The sequence below is a fragment of the Astyanax mexicanus genome, chromosome 12 (genome assembly GCF_023375975.1).
Source record: "Astyanax mexicanus isolate ESR-SI-001 chromosome 12, AstMex3_surface, whole genome shotgun sequence".
NCBI lineage: Eukaryota > Metazoa > Chordata > Actinopteri > Characiformes > Acestrorhamphidae > Astyanax > Astyanax mexicanus.
The window spans coordinates 26,655,132-26,677,590 of NC_064419.1; the positions used below are offsets into that span (position 1 = coordinate 26,655,132).

Consider the following 22,459-nt stretch of genomic DNA (forward strand, 5'->3'; position numbering starts at 1 on the left):
AGTACAGAGTGAAGGAAAAGCAGTTACTAAGAGCTCAGCACCTCTAAAGGAAATTGTTTAAGACAATTGGAGAACTGAAACTCATGAGAGAGAATAATGGCAAGAGTGGGCAAAGTTGGCAACAAACTAAAATGTGCTACTTTAAAAATTCTAAAGTATAAAACATATTTTGGGTTGTTTAAACCTTTTTTTTAGTTTAATTTACATTATAGTTCCTTCATAGTCTTGAAGTCTTTAATCTATAATATAGGAAAAAACATTGAATGTGAAGGGGTGTGTCCAAACTGTATATAAAGTTATTAATATTTAGCAAAACCTACTTACTCTCTGTCTATGACTAGACATGTGACATCACCTGCAGCGACAACGCTCAGAGATCTTACTACCTCCCTGCAGAATCAAAACAAGTCACATTTTAGCCTTTATTTATACTATCTACTGCCAGCTAGACTAATTTACACAGTATTAATACATATAATAATGCAACTACTGGCAATATTCTGTTACAGATGGATTGCTGAAGTACAGTTTACATACAGGTTTGACACAACATGAATCTGGCAGCTGTCTTTTTTATAGTGAATCAAAATTTCATAACAAATGGATAAGTATAAATGTTCCAAAATATTTTTTAAAATAAAATTTTTATATATTTATTTATTTTCATGAAAAGCTGGATTTTTGGAGACACAACATTATGGCATGATGATCATTTTAATGTTGTTCAGTTTTATTACACCTAATTTTGACCCTAATTCAGTCACTGTTAATTCTAACTTAACAGTAAAACACAATTTACATGAAGCACCATCACATTTTCTTAAACTGCTAAAGCAACATCACTGAACATCTTAACATGCTTAAAAATATTGCTGGATCACATCAAATAAATAATATGCTAGTCCTGCACCATTAACACATTTATAGACCAATAATGGTACCTTAAAGTCTATTCTTTAACATACTGATATCCAGTGTAGGGATTTAAAGATTGGGTGATGTGCTCCCTTATTTTACTCCTAGTCAGAACTCTGGCTGCTGCATTCTGAATCAGCTGAAGCTGTAGGATTGTCTCAATCATTGTATGATTGAAAATCTCTGATCTTATTGATGTTCTTGAGGTGATAAAACGCTGATTTGGTGAGCGATTTGAAATGACTGCTAAAAGTGAGATCAGAAAACATTTCTACACCAAGGTTATGCATTTGTTCTTTAGATTTCTGGCCTACAGGACCTCTTCTACAGGAATAATTTGTTATTTAATTCTAAATAAATAGAAAATAACAATGTAACTGAAAATCCCTAAAGATAAGGCTTTTGCCCCATCTTATCCACATTTGGACTACAATATTAAATGTTATGCATTTACATAGCTTAGCTAATGCTTTTTTAAAAAGCTTGGCTATTGTCCATTTTCAAAGTAGCCTAATAAAAAGATAGAAAATAAGTCTTACTTATTTTTAGTAAACCAGTTTACTGTAAAACTACTAATCTAAGTAACTAATTCCTAACTAGGTCAACTGCAGCATATGAAGCTTTTAGTTTCTTGTTCACGTTTCCCTTCCGCCTTAAAACACATTTCCATTCCACCTTAACAGTTTCCCTGCATTAAAACAGTATTTCTATAACGTTACGTTAAAACACTGTTGTAGATGATACAGTGTTTTAAGAGTTTTACACATTTTGCTTAGGGTGCAGAAATCACAAACAGGCCATATACAACAGAACGTGGATTTCCATTTGAAATCTCTGTTCCACCTTAAAAAAAATACTATCTAAAGCCTGAAGCCTGCGTGCCGCCACAGCAGCATTTAAGGCGGAATGGTGAATTAGCAGCATTTAATGTGGGATAGCAAATTCATGTGATTTATTTATGTAAAGAAAAGTGTGCTTAAAGTGCATATTTAAGAAAGCTAAGTAGATATCAAACTACTTACAGGTAACGCTGTAGCTCGAGCGGCTTGCGTTTCTTAACTTCACACAAGCCACCTGACCAATAATGAGCCAGCAGGCAGGTACACGAGAGGAATGCGTATTAACATGGAATGATATGATCCACTATAGGGGTGCTTGAAATTCTCTCAGGCACAGATACTGCATTGTTTTTGTTTTTTTGTATTTAACAATATATGTAAGAAGTAAATGTACATGTTTTGACACTCCCACTAACTAAAACTATTGTTTTTACCCCTTTTAAAGTCTTAATTGTGGAGGTCTGACCCAAGTACCCCCCCGTAATCCGCACCCTGCTCTTGAATCCAGATAGGCAGCTAGTATGTGCCTCTTATTACTATTCCCAAATAAAATATTCTCTGTTTTATCTTTATTCAACTGCAGAAAGTTGTGAACCATCCATTTGTTTATGTGCTCAAAGCATTTACACAGTGAGTCAATGGGACTATAGTTGTTTGGGCATCTGCATAGCTGTGGTAAGATATCCCATAGTCACACATGATTTCACCCAGAGGAATCATATATAAATTAAATAAGAGTGGCCAAAGAATTGAACCCTGGGGTACACCACAGGTCACAGCCACAGATGTCTGTGGTATCATCACAAATTGCACTGGCAGCCACCAACTTTTACACAGCTGCACCATTCGAGGACATCTAATTGTTGTTTTTTCCACCAGCACTCGCTCCTCAGCCGCCTGCAGGTACAGGCCTTCCGTGGATTTCCTATAACAGTGGGATCTCAGCAGACACTTGATTTGAGGTAGCGGAATGAGTGGCCCCTTCTGTGCTGCTGATTGCCTGCGATTTGGAGGGTATTGTGTTCAGGATAATAGCACACACACACACACACAAACACACTCAGAAACACTCTCAGAAACACACTCAGAATCCCTCAGTTCTGCAGAAAAATAGGGAAACCAATCCATGCCTCAAAATAGAGAGTGATACACTGCAGTAGGTACACTACAGGCATCCTAAATTAGTGTATAGAGTAATAAAGTGTTCTGTGCGGAGATATTGGGAGAATCTTGCCCAGGGTTCCAAAAGACGTAGCTTGGAGAACCCAAGTATTGAATCCACAATGTTATCACAGTTAACCCAGTGCTCTAACCACTTACTCAAAATAGTGAGTAAGTCCAGTTCTGTAATACCTGCAGGTAAAAATGCATTTTATTACTGAATAATACAAACGAAAAACAGTCCTAGAGGCTTCTAAAGGTTCTTTACTAATTTAAACAGTGAACATGATCATAGTGTCATCAATCATGTTTTGTATTGTGTTAATTTAAATGATAAAAGTTCCACAAATTGTGGATAGGAAGGAAAAATGTAAACACATGGTGTAGGGGCAGGTGGCGCCCCCTGCTGCCTGCAGTTATGTCTTACCCTTTCTTACCCTTTATATTCACAGCTCTGGAAAAAATTAAGAGACCACTTCAGTTTCTGAATCAGTTTATCTGATTTCGCTATTTATAGGTATATGTTTGAGTAAAATGAACATTGTTGTTTTATTCTATAAACAAAGGACAACATTTCTCCCAAATTCCAAATAAAAATACTGCAATTTAGAGCATTACAGAAAATGAGAAATGGTTGAAATAATAAAAAAGATTCAGAGCCTTCAGACCTCAAATAATGCAAAGAAAACAAGTTCATATTTATACAATTTTAAGAGTTCAGAAATCAATATACAGACAAAAAAACGGTACTTGGAATAAAGCCACAAACCATTATAACTTAACTCTTTGATGCGCAACATATGCACACCCCTTCTAATGGACACAACATGGCCCGCATTTATATTCTATGTAACTTCATGTATGACAAAGTGTTTCTATGATATATTTTAGCAATAAATTAATTCAGTCATTCAGAATTTAACGTATTTATCAATTAACTTGTTTTTGATCATCACACATCCATATTTTATTTTTTAATCCTTTTAACTTTTTGAAAAAAAAGCCCTTTTTGAATCACAAAAAGACAGTTATGATGACAGTTAACACTTATTCAGTATTTGCAATAATTTTGTCACATAAAAAAAACACACACACACACAGACACACATACTGTCAGGTTTTCAGGGTGGGTAAGCGGGTAGATCCAAGGGCAGACACCATAGGTAGAGTATGTTTAAATGAGGCATCCTTTTTATAACATTACAAGGGGGGTTTTATTCAAAAAGTAAGAAAGGAAAAAAAATTCTAAATAGGATGTACTATTATCAAAAACAAAACAATTAAGGAATACCTTGAATACTGAATTATTAAATTAATTTATTGCAAAAATATAGACGGGTCACTTTTGACCCATATTTTTGCATCAGAGATAACAGAGAATAAAGCCTTAAGGCCTTAAAGGGGATGTGGGGGCGTCCAAGATATTAAATGCTTGATAGTCAGAAAAGGATCTAATACTTGGAATATCTTTTTGTTTCCATTCATTGTGTATCTCATTTTCGCTAAATGGAAACAGCTCTTTATATCTTTCAACCAAAAATGGGGAAAACTTTACTTCCAAAATAAGAGAATGAGACATCTGGCTGCTAATGCAGAAAAGAGCTAGATGAGTTAGAACATGCACCTTATTTAGGGTGAGTCAAAAAAGTTCAAGCAACAAAAAAGATTTCTTACCCTTTCAAAGATCTCTCCCCAAAGAAGTCTCCTCTGGACAGGATGGAGATGCACACAGTCTCCTCACTGATCGAGCGCCTTTCCAACACCCGCACCTGATGGAGCATCAATCAAAAAACACTTCAGTTTTAACCTTGGCCCATTCTTTGTAGTGATAGTTTACTATATTTTTTGCACTATAAGGCACACTTAAAGTTCCTTAATTTTACCAAAAATAGTCAGTGCGCCATATGTATTTTACCAGTCATGTTGTAAGAAGCAGTAAAGCCACTCTGTTGATTCAGTTTAGCCCAAGACACTGAGACTAAAGCAGTATTAGTATTAGCATTGACCGCTAACCGCTAGCTCTTTCGATGTTCAGAGGTGAGGTTTATTGGCCTGTATCTTGCTGCTAACCCTGCCGGAGCAGTATTAGTGTGACAGGGAAATAATTTGTATATTTAGTTCATTATAAGTTAGTGTTTATTTTATAGTTTAAAAATAGTAGTTAAAATATTAAAGTTAAAATGTGAGGTGATACAATGTCCAACTGTTATAATAATTCCTGTAGCATAATATTACAACTGTGATGTTTAGTTCCTAAGGCCAGACTTTTCAGGGGGGACTAATTAAGGGACACACCCACACACACACTCACCCACACACACATACCCTCAGAGCGAGACCTACAGACACACACAGAGGAAGAGGGAGAAAAAGAGTGTTAGCTGGCTTATGCTAATGTTACTGTCCAGAGCCGTACGGTGTGAAATAAACAGAGTTTTCCTTTAACTTTGTAACCCGACCATTTTTCCACCCCTCAGAAGAAGAGACTTGGAGTTATAAGGAATAACACACGAACTTTGAGGGTTACAGACTGGTGGCAGTGGTTTTTTTTTTTTCCCTAACCGCTCGGAGTTTCTCGAATTTTTCACACAGCCGAGGCATTACTACGACGGCAGAGTGCCCTCAGCGTCACAGAGCTAATCGGTGAGTCAACTAGTGGGCTGGCAGCCAGGTGTATTCACTGCTACGACGTTACTGGCAAGTTTCTGCTCTTTTGTCTAAGTTGGACAGTGCTAAGCTAAGCTAAGCTAGCTAGTGGATGAATATGTCGGATTCTGATGGAAGAGATGATTCTCCCGCTGATTCTGTTAATGAGGCTGGCGGGCATGATGCGTACTCAGCTGAACAAGCTACTACCACGAGGGTCATTCACTATAAAGTTGAACTTCCTCCTTGTTTTCATGGTGATGGTAAAGATAAAGAAAGTTTTTCTCTGTGGAAAGCCAGACTGGAACTTGCTGTTAAAGCCTGCACAAGTGCACAGACCCAGAATTTAGCCACAATTCTCCCCACACGACTCAGTGGCGATGCTTTGGCTTACTGGCTGTCCTTACCACCATCTGTACAACAGAACTATGAACAGAGCACTGCAAGGCTCAGTGATGTTTTTGGAAGAAAACAGTTTTTGCTCCATTTTCAAACTTTTGTGAATGCAAGATCACGTTTGCCCAAAGAGCCCTTAGAAGTGTATGCAGCTGAAATCACACGCCTTGTACTAGAAGCTTTTCCTAACTATGGGGAGCCTGCTATTGCCATGGAACGTTTTCGACGCTTTGTTGCTGGTCTAGACCCAGTTCTCCAATCTAAGTGTCATGAACATGGTGCAACAACTATTGATGAAGCTCTTTCCATTGCATGCAAGCTGGAACGTGCAGATGAGGCCCTGAGATTAGCTGCCCCTTTCAGTTCTCAGACATTATCTACTTTCAGATCCCCAGCAGAGACCACCTCTGCAATGGTGTCTACAAAACAGGGTACAACCCCGGAATTAGTGCAGGTGGTCAAAGAACTGTCAACTGAGCTGAAGGCTCTCAGGCTTGAAGTTAACCAGCTGAAGCAACAACGTGAACGTTCTGCCTGTCGCAGCCCTCCACCAACACATGTTCATGGAAATAGGCACTATTCACCTGATTGGTCTAAGCGGGGCAGAAGTTCAGACAGGCATCGATACTCTCCCCATTCATCCCCAGAACGCTCTGGCTACTTTCATTATCAGGACCGTGCACCACATGGGCCACAACGGCCGCGACATTCACCAACCCCTCCATCCTCTCCTCACCACACCCACCACCCCTCTCGAGAGTATGGACGTGCCCAGCGTTCCCTTACTGACACACGGCGAAGCTTCAGCCCAGGTTCCACATACCCTGCCCGTCATGAATCTTCCTCCCCAGCTGACTTGGATGCTTCGCAGCAGCCTGCCTACACTCCAAGCCGCAGTGCCAGCTCTTGGGACAGACGTCGACCTCCCAGGGAGCATGATCATCATGTCAGTTTTAGAGATGAGGACACTTTCCATCAGGGAAACGGCTGGTAGTAGATACTGAGGGCCAAGTATCTGCTTCACTGGCACACAGTGGCCCGCAACCTCCCTGCTTTAGTGCCACACATGGTAAGCCTATGTCATATGTGTTTGCCATTCTTGAAGACACAGCTGTTAAAGTTTTTGTGGACACAGGCTCTGAGATTTCCATAATAAGTGAAGCCTTGAAATTGTCAGTGCCTTCTCTTAGACAAAAACCCATACAAAAGTCTTTCATCCTGGCAAAGTCAGTAACGGGTGACTGTTTGGACACTCTAGGCACATTATCAGTCACCATTAGGATGGGGGAGGAGTGTTTCACTCATGATGTCCAGGTTGTAAGAAATGCAACACAGTCAGTAATCCTGGGCTGGGATTTTTTACAAAAGCATCATGCCGTAATTGATTTAAGAGAGCAGCATCTTAAGCTTTGGAACGGGACAGTTCCCCTGTTATGCTGTTCACAGACTGCTCCACTTAAATGTAGTGCGGTCTCATTAGCGCCAGTGACAGTGCCTGCTATGTCCCAAATGAATGTTTTTGCTAAAATTCAGTTAGCTACTGGTGATCCTGAGCACATGTCCACTTACACTGGTGTTTTAGAACCTGAACCTTTTAGTCTACCAGGTCTCTTAGTGGCACGTACATTGACCCCTGTTAAAAGTGGTGTCATTAGTGTGCGTGTGATGAACCCCACGCATGACGACTGTTATGTACCCAGAGATACCAAAATAGGGGAATTTCATTCTTTAGTGCACCAAACCGGGGAAGAGTACTGCATAGCAGAGACCACAGTAGCAGAAATCCAAACTGAGACACTGTCACAGCCACTTCCCAAAGTTAATCTTGGCAATTCAGCACTTGATTCTGAACAGCAGCAACATTTGGAGTCCTTGCTTCTTAAATACTCTGATGTTTTCAGTGCTCATGAGCATGATTATGGCCGTACTGATAGAGTCAGGCATGCTATAAGAACAGGAAATGCTCAGCCCATAAAACAGAGAGCTTACCGGACTTCTCACAACATGCGAGCTGAACTAGACAAACAAGTCCAACAGCTCCTGGATGGAGACATCATTGAGGAAAGTTGTAGCCCATGGTCCTCTCCTGTTGTGTTAGTCAAGAAAAAAGATGGGAGCTACAGATTCTGCATCGATTTTCGCAAACTCAATGCTGTCACTGTTAAAGATTCATATCCCTTGCCACGTCCTGCAGATACTTTGGACAGCTTGTCAGGTTCTTGTTGGTTCAGTACCATGGACCTAGCCAGCGGCTATTGGCAGGTTGAGCTAGAGCCACAGGACAGAGAGAAAACAGCTTTTACAACAGGGCATGCTTTGTACCATTTTAAAGTTATGCCCATGGGCCTTACAAATGCCCCCCCAACTTTTCAACGCTTGATGGAGTTGGTGCTGCGAGGCCTGCATTGGAAAGAATGCCTAATTTATCTTGATGATGTCTTACTCTTTAGCCGGACCTTCTCACAACACCTGTCCAGCCTTGAAGAGGTCTTGTGTCGTTTCCGTTCTGCTGGGCTTAAGCTGAAAGCCAGCAAATGTCATTTTGCATGCAGCCAGGTCACATTTTTGGGACACACTGTTTCCAGCCAAGGGCTCCAACCAGATGCAAAGAACCTGGACAAAGTTCGTGATTGGCCCACACCCCAAACTACCACAGAGGTGAGAGCATTCGTGGGGTTGTGCTCATATTATAGACGCTTTATCAGGAATTTCTCAGTTATTGCTGCACCCCTTCACGCTCTCACACAAAAGGGTGCTTTGTTCAGCTGGACTTTGACTTGTGAGGATGCTTTCCAATCCCTAAAGCATGCTCTCACTAACCCTCCCATTACTGCCCACCCTGTCTTTTCTCAGCCATTTTTACTGTACACTGATGCTTCACAGCACTGCATAGGCTCAGTCCTTGCTCAAGTTCAAGAGCAGAAAGAGCGAGTTATAGCTTATGCGAGTCATACCCTGACACCTTCACAGGAAAAATGGTCCACGTATGATCGCGAGCTCTGGTCAATTGTTTGGTCTGTGAGACATTTTAAACACTTCCTGGCGGGAACCACCTTCACAATTGTGACAGACCATAAGCCGTTGTTGAGTCTCCAGAAAGCAGCTGTGGAAAGCGATCCAACTGGTAGACGGGGTCGTTGGATACTGGAACTTGGTGTATATGACTTCACAATCACTCACAAAGAAGGCAAGAAACATGCCAACGCTGATGCCATGTCCAGGCGGCCCAGTTCTCAGATGGCAACTAAAGCGGTCCAGTGTGTTTTAACCGCCCCTGCTGCTGGAGAAAGGTTGACACCTAGTGGTGACAAGGAGGTTGACAAGCCCATTTCAGACATCTTCCCAACTTTGTCCATTGATCCAGATGAGATGCGTAAACGCCAGGAGGCGGATGATTCACTTGGCATGGTGAGAGCTTGGATGGAGGTAGGCCGACGCCGGCCACAGTTAGGCTCTTTAAAGGGTCTGTCTCCTGCTGTGAGGAAACTCTGGCATGAATTTCCAAAACTGTCTCTGCGGAATGGGATACTATGTAGACAATACAAATCCTCACCACACACGTTGCCTGTGTATCAGGTTGTCCTTCCTGAGGTGCTTATACCTACTGCATTGAAAGCTCTGCATGGTAATGAGTTTAGTGGACATTTGGGAGCAGACCGTACCCTTCAGAGAGCAAAACGAATCTGCTATTGGCCATATATGTCCCGTGACATTCACAAATTTTGCTTAGAATGTCTCCCCTGCCAATCACGCAGTTCTCCGACTCCACATGAGCGAGCCCCTTTGCAGTGTATTCATGCCAACCGTCCCTTCCAAAGAATTGCTGCGGACATCACCGAGCTGCCCATTACATCAAGGGGGCATCGATATGTGTTAGTCATCATGGACTATATCACTCGTTATGTCAATCTCTTTCCCCTGAAAGACCAACGTGCCATTACTGTGGCTCAATGTATTTTTGAGGAATACATCCGCCAGCATGGCATTCCTGAAGCTATTCACACAGATCAGGGCAGACAATTTGACTCAGATTTGATGAAACAACTGTGCAGCATGCTAAGGATTGAAAAAACCCGCACCTCACCTTATCATGCACAATCAGATGGCATGGTTGAGAGACTGAATAGGACACTAAAGGACCAATTAGCTAAATACATGTTGCAGAGTGGGGGCGAATGGGACTGTTATTTGTCACAGTTTGAACTTGCTTACAACTCCAGTGTACATTCAAGCACAGGGTTTTCTCCCTTCTTCCTGGCCCATGGAAGAGAGCCACACCTCCCTGTTGACATTTTGCTACATTGTGACCCAGCACTGACATCTTCCACACCTGGCACCCCAGCTGCATATGCAAAGGACCTCACTACTCGTTTGTCACAAGCCCTTGGAGCTGCTGCGCAGAACTCTGCTGCAGCCAAACAACATCAGAAACTCCAGTATGACAAAAAGACTGTGTTCCATCCTCACAAGGCTGGAGATCTTGTCTGGCTTGATGATCCAGCTCAGCGTCAGAACAAGCTAGCTCCTAGATGGAAAGGACCATTTGTCATTCTGAAACGGATGAACAGAGATGGAAGCTTAGGTGTCACATATGAGATTACAGATTCCAAAGACAAGCATTCCAGACGGTGGGTGGTACACCACAATCGTCTCAAAGCTCACAAAGGAACGCTTCAGAAAGAGCCAGTCCAAATCCAAGAACCTGCAGTTTCAACTAATGCTGGAATGCAGCCTGGCCTACGACAATCCAACCTTACTGCTTTATCAGGAGCTCTTCCCTTTTGTCCTCCTGCCCGTATATTTGTGCCTCCTCGGCCAGAGGTGCACCCTGTACCTGCCAGTGTGGGTAGCCCCACTTCTTCTGATCCTGTCCTTAGGATTGAACCCCAACCTAGTACTTCCCCAGAGCATGGGCCATCTTCCAGCCCTGCATCCCCCTTCCCAGCTACCCCTGCTCCCCGGTCCACAACACGCAGTGGCCGCATAGTGAGACCCCCTGCCAAATTTAAGAACTTTGAGTTGTGATTTACATGTTTAAGTTAACAGTGGACTTTGCCTTAACTACACTGATTTCCTTGTTGTTGTGTTGAGTATTATGTTGATCAGTGTTACTGTTAGTTATAATATGCTGACGTTGATGTTGAAATGGGGACATTTCTTTTTGAAGAAGGGGACGTATGTGACAGGGAAATAATTTGTATATTTAGTTCATTATAAGTTAGTGTTTATTTTATAGTTTAAAAATAGTAGTTAAAATATTAAAGTTAAAATGTGAGGTGATACAATGTCCAACTGTTATAATAATTCCTGTAGCATAATATTACAACTGTGATGTTTAGTTCCTAAGGCCAGACTTTTCAGGGGGGACTAATTAAGGGACACACCCACACACACACTCACCCACACACACATACCCTCAGAGCGAGACCTACAGACACACACAGAGGAAGAGGGAGAAAAAGAGTGTTAGCTGGCTTATGCTAATGTTACTGTCCAGAGCCGTACGGTGTGAAATAAACAGAGTTTTCCTTTAACTTTGTAACCCGACCATTTTTCCACCCCTCAGAAGAAGAGACTTGGAGTTATAAGGAATAACACACGAACTTTGAGGGTTACATTAGCATTAGCTGCTAACCGCACTATGCGCTAGCTCCTTTTACTGTTCAGAGGTGAGTACATTGAACTGTAGTCTGCGTGTTTACTGTGTTACGTGAGACGAACTGCTAGCTGATATTGCTCTGTGTTACCAGAACACTCAGGGTTCCTCAGTGTAGTGTTGTCGGGTGGCACTAGTGCTAGCAGTAGTGGCTAATGCTAATACTAATGAAATTCTGGAATCTAAGCTTACCGTAAATTACTGTAAATTTACAGTGCGCTTTTGCTCACCCAAATAAATGTTTTTCAGGAGAGAAATCTGTGTAGATAAACATCCAGTGCTCATTTAATAATGTTTAAGAATTACAGTTTTGTTTACTTAGCTTAGCTTTACTTAATTTAGTCACCCAGGATAGACCAGAAAATAGACGTTGATTGACAGTGCGCCTTATAATCCGGTGCACCTTATAGGGCGAAAAATATGGTATAGAACAAACTAATTTCTCCTAACTTAATTTATTTATTTTTATTCAATTTGAGTTGCCCCGAAAAGGAGTGTTACCCTGTATTTTTGTATTTTTGAGTAAAAAAAAATGCTTGACTGATTGACTGAAGTTACTTATAGTTAATTAAGTGCGTTTAATAAATGAATCTGTGTTTCCTTAAGCCAGAGCGAACTGTAACCTCCTGAACTTCACCATTTAATATTCTGATCAGTAATTAAGTACACCACACACCACACAGAATATTAATGCTCTCTCACACTCAACAGTCTCTCACAGTTTAGTCTAATCAAAAATGCCCCACTGATTGGAGGCAAGACCTATGAATCCTACATTGTGACTGGCTAAAGGCAATGCTCCTGTCTGGGTTATGTAATGCTGCAATTTCCATCTGGATAAATACATCTTCTTCTGTCTATGGGTGACAATGAAATATAGAAATATGCCTGAATATGCGTTTCAGGATGCTATCATTAGGTACTTCTCCATGCAAATCTAGACCTAATTCCTTTCTGTAGTAAGGCAAATAAGTGAGCACACTGAAAGCCTAGAGGAAAAGCTCAGCACTAAATCTGCTCCCCAAGAAACACATTAAATTTTAGGTGGAAACTGATACTGCTATATTTACTGATGCTATGCACATTTCTCCAATTATTTATTGTGTGCCATACTATTTTACAAGCCACAAGTCTGAGATTGAGTTTGCTTGGCCTTCTAAGACCCACGCCTCGCTATCTATATCTGTTTTTTCCTGAATAATATTCATATTTAGTTGCATACAGCCTCCAGCATATCCTACAATAGACACATGCATTTAAAATGAGAAAAGTGCATTTCCTGTAGTAAACACAGAATTGTTGCACAGTTTCAGGCAGTTTCAGCAGGCAGTGGCTTGCTGCATGGTTAATTCGGTGTGCAAGGTGGTGTACACGGTGTTGCAATCAAGCTGCTTTTGTGTTCCTAAGTGGTTGCTGTGATGTCCCAGGTGGTTTCTATGGTGCTGCTAGGTGGTTGATTTAGTTTTCCCTGTTCCAGGTTTGTTTTAGTTTTGCTATGATGTTGCTGAGTGGTGATATGGTGTTGGTAGGTGGTTGCTAGGTGATTACTTTGATATTGCTAGATGTTTGCTGTGATATCCCAAGTGGCTGCTATTGTGTTGCAGAGTGGTGAAATGTTGTTGGTAGGCGGTTGCTATGGCATCCTAGGCAGTTGATATGTTGTTAGTAAGTGGTTGCTAGGTGATTACTTTGATATTGCTAGATGGTTGCTGTGATATCCCAGGTGGCAGTTATTATGTTGCAGAGTGGTGATAAACTGTTGGTAGGCCGTTGCTATGGCATCCCATGCAGTTGAAATGCTGTTAGTAAGTGGTTGCTAGGTGATCACTTTGGTGTTGTTGGATGGTTGCTGTGATATCCTTGTTGGTTGCTATGCTGGTGTTAAGGTGGTTGCCAGGTGGTTTCTATAGTATTAGTTAAGGTGGTTGCTTCAGTTTGGTTCTGTGACTGCTTTAGTTTTCCAGGTGGATCCTATGATGTTGCAAAGGGGTGTTGGTAGGTGGTTGCTGTGGTATTCAAAATGGTTGTAATGTGGTTGTGAAGCTGGTTGCTATGTTGTTGCTTAATAGTTGCTAGATGGCAACTATCATTTCCAGGTGGTTTCTCTGGTGTCGCTGGTGGATGTTGTCATGTTATCCCATGTTCATTTTCCACCAGTAGCTAATACTCCACTAAGGCAACATTACTGGACAGCTCAACACGCTTGCAGGAGAACACTAAGTGCTAGTTCTGTTACATTAGCTAACAGCAGTGCCACTCAGGAGACCATCATAGAGGTGTGACTGCATTCAAATACCTGACGGTTTCTCACCTGGCCACGGCTTATGATGAAGAGGACATCTCCTGGGCAGCCGTGACGAATGATGTAGTCCCCTTCACTGTAATGAAACTGACAGAACAGTGTGTTTGGAGATATATCACAATGAAATGAAACCACAAATCAGAAAAGTCTGGAACAGTATGGAAAATGCAACACATTTCAAAATAAAGTTGGAGTGAGAAAATTGAAAAAACTAAATAACAATGTAAATTTAAAAACTCCTAGAGAGTCTTTCAGAATGAAAGACAGAGGATATTCAAGTTGTCAACAAATGCATGTTCCTTACAGCATGACTACAAAGGTTCTTCCTTTTTCTCTTCAAAAGCCAGGGTCTGTCATGGTATAGGTTGCTGTCAGCACTGATCTGTACCCAATAATCAATGCAACATTGATGACCCTGTATGGTTCCACCCATTAAGATGTCTTTGCAGAAGGAATGAGACAAAACACTTCATGCTTTCTTATATTCTGAGCCAAAATGTCTTTTATGCCAGGTTCACACTACATGATTTTAGCCCAAGTTTCAGTTGCAGATAGTTTTCTGTCGATCCCCTTTAAATAATCAGCTCGGAGGCAAATCGAGGATCACTTGGTGCTCGCTCAGTCCTATAGTCTAAACTACTGAAGGACACTCGGTGAGTCTTTACTGACTGATCTCTGACCAGTCGCAGACGCTTGGCAAATTTTTGGCATGCTAGATATCAGACCCAGTCGGCAACTGGGAGTCAGGAGCAGTGGCTACCCACAGCCAACGGGATCACAGAAAGAGAGAACCACAGGCCCAAAACACATTTTCTGCAATCTTCCTTTAGTCTTAGAAAGTACATATTTCAGTATGAAAATTATTTTACTCAATTGCTCCATATGAACCCATTCATTTTGGACTCACTGCAAGTGTGCATTCTCCTCTACAGAGATTCTCTGGCATGGCATCGCTAGTCCTTGTGTGTGTGTTTAGTTCTGGCATGTTCTCGTGATAAAACATGGTTGTGGAGAGCAGCCAAGTGAGTCTGTGATTTCCCACTGTGAACAATCATGTAATTTGTCACCCTGTGTCGCCAATCATTCATGTAGTGTGAAAGTCCCAACAATTCAACGACTCGCGATTTCAGCAGAGCCAGTCGTATAGTGTGTACAGCACAACTGACGACTCAGAAGGTCATGTAGTGTGAATCTGAAATTAAGTAAACATATTTACGGCCCTTAATTTTTGGGACTAAGTCACATAGCTGAAATGCAGTAATGCAAGTATATTAATATTATCTAACAAAACATTAAATATCTTGGTTTAATTTATACTGTGAGAAATGAAATAAAAGTCAAAGTAAATGTAAGTAACATTGGGTTTTTCATGTGCATTTTCAATACCATCCCAACGTTCTCTGATTTGGGGTTGTATATGTAAATTACATAAAACAGAAACAAACTAATGAGGAAAATAAAGGGATTCCTGAAACCAGCTTCAGTCAAAGAAGCTTCATAAAGAAAATTTCTCAATGAATCTGGTTTGCTAGTTGATTCAATTCAACATGAATCACAGGTTTCATGCTTTAAAACGCTACATCAAGCAGGATCTCTAAGACGTCTAAGCAATTTTGCTCAATGATAAGAGACAGGGATAAAAGGAGGAGGTGAAAAACAAGCAAAATTTGACATCAGCAAATCCTGAGCAAATTCCTTTCTGTTCCTGATCATACTGAAGAGTCAACACCACTAACCGCATGAATCAAACACTAGGCAGTACGTGTGCTGATTCAGAATGAGCTCCTGTAGCTCATAAAGCCTGAATCACAATTGACAGACACACTTGTTCCAAGAAATCTAATCGAAAAGTCTAATTTTAAAGATCAAAGTTAGGTTTCTGTTTACATGGTTACTTTTAGGGCAGTTTCACACCTGCACTTTTTGGTCCAGTTAAATTTTTATCCTTGGTGAGATTCATCTGGGCATGTGTTAATACCGTAGTCACACTAATACAGACCAAAGCAACAGCACCCCTGAGAGTCCCAAATAAAAGTGAATGGCCATCAATTTGATCCAACTATGTTTGTGATAAACAGCTCTGCAGGTGCAGTTTAAGCTGGTATATTGTTCAGATAATGACTATAGCAGTCCCAATTTAGCCGTATCTGTCTTGTGTTTTTTTTTTATTCTTTTTCTTTTTTTTTTTTTTAACTTTTTTGGTCCCTTTTGTTCCTGTCCTCTGTTCTACTTGCATTCCTAGCCATGTGATCTGTAAGCACATGGTCCTGTTTTGTTGTTGTCTTGTTTCCGCCCAAGCCCCACCCTGGTCATTAGTGTTCCCACCTGTCTTGTTTGTTACCCAGCCCCATCGTTACCGGTCCCAGGTGTTCCTTACCCTCTACGAGCATATAAGCCCCTTTGTTTGTGTTCCTTGATCTAGTCTTTTGTTATTTAGTTATTGTAGTCTAGTAAATTTGTTTTTTGGCTTTTCTTGTGTTTTTTTTCTGTTTTTGCCTTTTTTTTTTTTTTTTTTTTTTGGATTTTGGAGAAAATCCAGAAAAGGCCAGAAAAAGCATGGTGGGAGCGTCACGGTGCTGTTAGCCAATCAGAAGCTATACGTTTGCATGTCATGAATATTTGTGAGTAAGAGCCAAAATCCTGTCGTTCTTCCCTGCCCACTGCTCCACTGAACTAAACATAACATAAACTCACAGGCCATTCATTCATAATAGAGACCACCTCAAAATTAAAACAATTAAAAATACGAAATGACCCTTTAAAAACAACGTTTATAGAAATGAAGCCAAAAAAAGCCCATATGATGTGTTTTTAATATTTTTGGCATTTTAAGAGCATTTTATATCATTTTATAAATAATGATAAGACTGCATACATTGGAACTGGAATAAATAAGAACTTTAAATATCTTTAAGATGTAATAAAATCTAATAAATCACTGTTTTTAAGCAAAATTAACATATCGAGCTCACTGATGTTAACATGACCTAATGAGCCAAAGTAAAGGACTACACTGTCCCATCTCTTACCTCCTCCAGAGCATCTGAGATCTTAATGAGGATGTCCTCTGGAAAGGCACAAAACAACGGCACACTGAAGAAAGAAAGGGGAAAAAAACAACAACAAATGAGTGTGTTTTTTTTTACAATTTTGAGATGCCACTGCATAATGCTAATGTTGCTGTGGAGCTAAAGTGAAAAATACAGTGGAATCACATCTAGGAAATAATTTATGTTTCTCCATGAATGGGCTTTTTCAAGGGCTTCCATTGTCTACAGTTCTATAGGAATGGTAACTATGGTTATAACCTGCGGAGAACATCCAGATTCTGGGTGATTCCTAGAAGGCTGCTCCTCTGCATGATTCTCTGAAACGTCTGCCGCTCAATCACCCACAATTTACTACTCGTCAGGGCTGGAGAAAGATAGACAGAGAGAAAGAGAGGTATGGTGATAATTAACAGTGTTACAAGGTACACTCTTTTAAATATATTCCATATATTGCCAATGATTAATGTACAGGCATCATTTTAGTCTAATCTCTGGTTATTCAGTATTGGAGTTGGGGCAAAGCCTGATGGTGGGTTCCAGATGGATAAAACATTCCATTTCCACTGTGCAGTAATTAAACATACTTGCTCCACAGTGTCACATGTGTACTGGGATGCGTACTGGCGGCTTCTGGCTAGAACTGTCCGTAGGAACAGAAAAATGACTCCAATAGCAATCCCATCCACATTCAAAGCAGGAGGACAAATACACACATAACACAGGCCAGTGAAGGTACCTGGCAAAAGTCATTGGACACAAAACTTGTAACCATTGTTCCATTACATTTGGCATGTTATTGGCCACTTTTCATGGTTCTGAGTATGGATAGCAACCACTGTTTTTACTTATGGACATGGTTTGACACGGAATGCTTACAGACTGGGCACGGGTTTCTCATCATGGTTAGTTAGCTTACTTGTGGCCTCAGAACTGTTCAGTGGGGGAGCTTGAAGACTGAAGGGTCTTCCTATTGGCTAGCCGGTAAGTTCCACAGCATTACCTATGTTGGATGAGCCCAGTCGTCATTACTGCTAACTAGAGGCGGGACAAAATATCAGTATAGTGATATTCTGTATCACTTTAATCCTATCTGATCAATACCTGCCATATTGAAACATAAGCACTCCAACCCTGCCCCCCAATTTGACTCCACATGGGGTACACTTGCTGTGAAGAATATGGGTTGTACTCCTGCTCTTTGCTCATTTAGGACTATTTATCCACTTCAGTAACACAGATGCTGTGAAGTTTTGTAGAGGGTACCTGATAAGGCCAGTTTCTGGTATTGCTTTGGTGATACTGGATGAGGCCAGTCGCTGGTATTGCCAGAGCTACATTGGTGTCGCTAGATGAAGCCAGTCGCTGGTATTGCTAGAGCTGCATTGGTGATACTGGATGAGGCCAGTCGCTGACATTGCTAGAGCTGCATTGGTGATGCTAGATGAGGCCAATCGCTGGCATTGCTAGTGCTACATTGGCAATGTTGGATGAGGCCAGTCACTGGCATTGCGAAAGCTGCATTGGTTACGCTGGATGAGACCAATCACTGGCACTGCTAGAGCTGCATTGGTGACGCTGGATAAGACCAGTCACTGGCACTGCAAGAGCTGCATTACTGACACTGGATGAGACCAGCTGCGGGCATTGCTAGAGTTGTATTGGTTACACTGGATAAGGCCAGTCGCTGGCATTGCTTGAGCTGCAATGATGATGTTGGATGAGCCCAGTCACTGGCATTGATAATTGCTAATGTTGGTGACATTGAACGATTATGGTTGTAATGTGGGACGAGTCTGGTGGCTAAATAAAACATGCGGTTCTCCATTTTGCATTTAGTTAGCTAATATGCTCTGTTCTGTGCACATTCTGGTTCTGATTAAGCAGCACAGCCAATGGAAACAAAAACATAGCCAGACTAACAAATCTGTACTAATATGGAACAGTATGGTGCATCCTTAATAACCATTAGGCCCTGCAATAGAAAAGTGGTCAACATATTTGTTACTGCAATGCTCTATCCCTTAAAAGGGCCTCTGAATGCAGCTACAGTAGGTAGATCCTTTTACATTTTAAGAGCATTTTGCTGCTGGAGAACTTCTAAACATGCCCCGTCAAGGCTACACAGCGTCTGGGACACTGAGAGTTAATCAAGACTTAATGCATAATAATACTAATTTAACAGTTTATTTAAACAGTACTCATTTTTCCACTCTGCATAATAGCAACGGACAAGCATTATTCACGTTTAATTTGTGGTGTAAATGATTGAGCTCCTTCACAACCCTGAGAAAGAAACAAACACCATGAATAATTGATGGCTTTCTGCCAGGCTTAGTTTCTCCGCAACCGAAATAACGTGAATGAGCAGGTGAAGGCAGGTCTCAGTTAAAGTGTGGACACACAATGCTCTCCTAGCCCTTAGAGAGTAACCTCTCACTGCCCAGCTGCCCGCTGACCTGTTTCCTGCTCCATTTCTGTCAAATGAAGAGAGAAAAATAGAGAAAAACTCAGAATAGGCTTCCTTTTTCTTATACTCCATCTCCTCCTCCGATCCCTCCATCTTCTCTTCCAGACTTCTGCTTGAATTAATAATGATGCATATTAATTGAGTCTAATGACTCCAGCAGAAGAGATACTGGTGGTTCTCTCTTTCCTCCCCATAAGACTCTGTGTTCTCAGTGGATCTGTTCAGTGTTCAACTAGTCTGTACATTACTCAGTAGTAATTACACTCACTGTAAATGCCAGCGGGCCACAGGCACTACACACAGTCCACAACCTAACACTCATTTATGTCACATTTCTGTCACTCCTGCGGGACTGACATTTTCAAATGGCGCTTTAAGGTTTTCCATAATCCAGACTTAATTAAGAAAGAAGCCTGTTCAAACTTCAACTGCAACTCCCCCTGTTTACATAGCGCCTGGTCAATTTTAGAGGCCTCAATATGACCACAGTTTTGGTCTTTGCATCAACTGAAAGTCAAACAAGTGTTTCGATCTGACCAATCTAACATTACCAATTATCCTTTTATTTCTCCCAGAAAATTATTGCAATTACAATTGAGTTGTTATACACGTTTCCTTCGATTGTGTGTATTGGAAGAATACAAAGAAATTAACTTTATTTCACACAAGTAAATCATTGGCACCTTTTTTAAAATTGTGGGTAAATAGTAGGGGTGTAACAGTACAGAAAATGAATGGTTCGGTTCACACCTCAATATAGACCACGGTTCCTTAGGTTTTTGGTATGTTTTCAGTACGGTTGATGGAACAAATAAAGAGGCTGGGCATTCTGTATAGCCTCACCCTTATTAATTTTATAATAACAATGGAACTTCATTATAATCATGTTTTGTTTTTTAGGGATAAAATGTTGTAACAGGGCTCAAGCTCTTTGAATAAAATGCTCTCCTCCTGTCAACAGCATTTTTCTAAGCATATTACTGGATGCATTTCAGTGTTTAAGAAATATCAGCTTTAGATGGTTAAAATTGAATTACATTAATGGTGTCAATCACACACAGAGAGAGAGAGAGAGAGAGAGAGAGAGAGAGAGAGAGAGAGAGAGAGTACAAGCGCTATGTGCACTGTTTTCAGTCGCCCATGTATTCAGAGCTAAACTTCAGGGCAGGCTATAGACTGCGGGCTAGGTCAGTAGCAAGTTCCACAAGTCTCCTGTACTAGCGAAGAGCTAGCTAACCTTAGCGATGAGCTAGCTAACATTTGTGACAAGCTGGCTAAAATATTAATGCTGCCGGGGAGAGAACTACCATGAGTGATGTTGAGGGCAAATTGTGATGGGTTTTTTTTTGCATTGTAGAATAAAAATAAATAGAATTTAAATAAGAATTTGTATTTTTAAGCTTAATCTGGTTTCGGTCTTGGACTTGGTATTATTATTTCCCAGTCTTGGTCTTGACTCGGAGTCGACTCTTAAAAGTCTTGGTCTTGACTCAGACTCAGCTCTAACGATCTTGACTACAACACTATAAGTAAATAACTTTAAGGTTACAGCATGTGATGCAGGTTAAACTCACCTGTGGTTTGTTTAAGTCACAGATGTGGGCAAAAAGCTTTAAGAACAGAAAGAAGAAAGGATAACTGTCTGAGGACATAAAAAACAAAATTTTGAAAAAATATTTATCAATAAATATTGATTAATTTAACAATCTCAAGGTTCTCAAAAGTCCATCTCCAGAGATATTGATGTTCCTTTGTCCACGTTGCACAACATAATCAAGATTTGTACAACCCATGGCAATGTATCTGTTCATGGATAGAAGAGAAAAAGTGATGAAATGTTCCAGTGCTGGACAGTCCAAATGGTGAATAAGCAGCCCAATTCAAGTTTCAAGGAAATTCAGATTGACCTGCAGGCTCAGGGTGCATCAGTGTCAGCGTTTAAATTAAATAAAATGCTAAGACAATAAATTTAGAAGGAACCACACTGCTGACACAGAGACATAAAAAAGCTAGACTACAGTTTGCCAAAACACTTCTGGGTGAACATCTTGAGAACAAATGAGACCAATATACCCTGATGAATGAATGAAAAAGTTGGACTTACTGCACTAGATTTGAGTTTTAAAGTTTGAAAGAAAACCAGTCAACTACAAATCTTTAGTTTAGATAATTCATTCATTCATTTTAAGTTAAAGTTCATGCTGATATTTAAGGATTAACTAAAAAATGAAGGTGTGCATAAATGAAGTTGTGCTTTTTGTTACTTTTGTTAATTTTTTGTTAATAGTCACATTATTACAATTTTACAAATTTTGCCAACACAAATTATTTAGTTAGACCAACTTTTTACAAGAATCTTAATAATGTTATTTGAGGTGATTAGTTTGCTATTGTTTGTAGTGCGATTCAATATTTTCTTAAAAATTAAAAATCTTAAAAATCACATTAAGGAGAACAATTTTAAGTTTTGATTTTTACGGTGTAGAGCTTTTTGGAAAGACACATTATTCTAATGTTTACTGAAAAAAAAATGAAGCCTACAAATAAAAGAACACAGTACCTATAGTGAAATATGGGGGAGGTGTTTTGCTGCTTTGACTATGTGCAAGGCATCATGAGACCATCAAGATAACCATGGCCATGGGTGATGGGTCTTCCAGCAGGACAATGACCTAAAACATACTTCAAAAAGCATCCAGAGGTGGATGGAAACAAAGCTCTGGAAAGTTCTGAAGTTCAAGTATGAGAGACCTGGAACAGTTTGAGTTTGAGTGGTCCAAAAAAATCTGATTATTTTTAAATCAATTGACGACACCACTAATTACAATATACAAAATCGTAACCCCTGTATTGTAATGCGTATCGAACCATTAGGTTCTTGCCAATACACAGCCTTACTTCTGCAGTTTTTCAGCTGTGCTGGGATTTAAACGCAGTGGAACAGGACTTATTGGGTCCTGAGGTGAAGCCAACAGGCCTGGGGTTGTACACCTGGCCGGTGATAAAGCCAATAGTGTGAAATCTATT

The 22,459-nt window shown here is 40.5% G+C and overlaps 1 protein-coding gene across 1 annotated transcript in view; it reads right to left on the bottom strand.

The window, feature by feature from the left end:
* prkg1l (protein kinase cGMP-dependent 1, like) overlaps positions 1–22,459 on the bottom strand; it is a 71,909-nt gene that overhangs the window by 17,266 nt on the left and 32,184 nt on the right. Inside the window, exons 6-10 of the mRNA XM_022671126.2 lie at positions 17,224–17,329; positions 16,945–17,008; positions 13,925–14,002; positions 4,590–4,684; positions 325–390 (exon numbers count right to left, since the gene is read on the bottom strand). Of these exons, the coding sequence (XP_022526847.2) occupies positions 325–390; positions 4,590–4,684; positions 13,925–14,002; positions 16,945–17,008; positions 17,224–17,329 (409 nt within the window). The remainder of the gene's footprint in view (positions 1–324; positions 391–4,589; positions 4,685–13,924; positions 14,003–16,944; positions 17,009–17,223; positions 17,330–22,459) is intronic.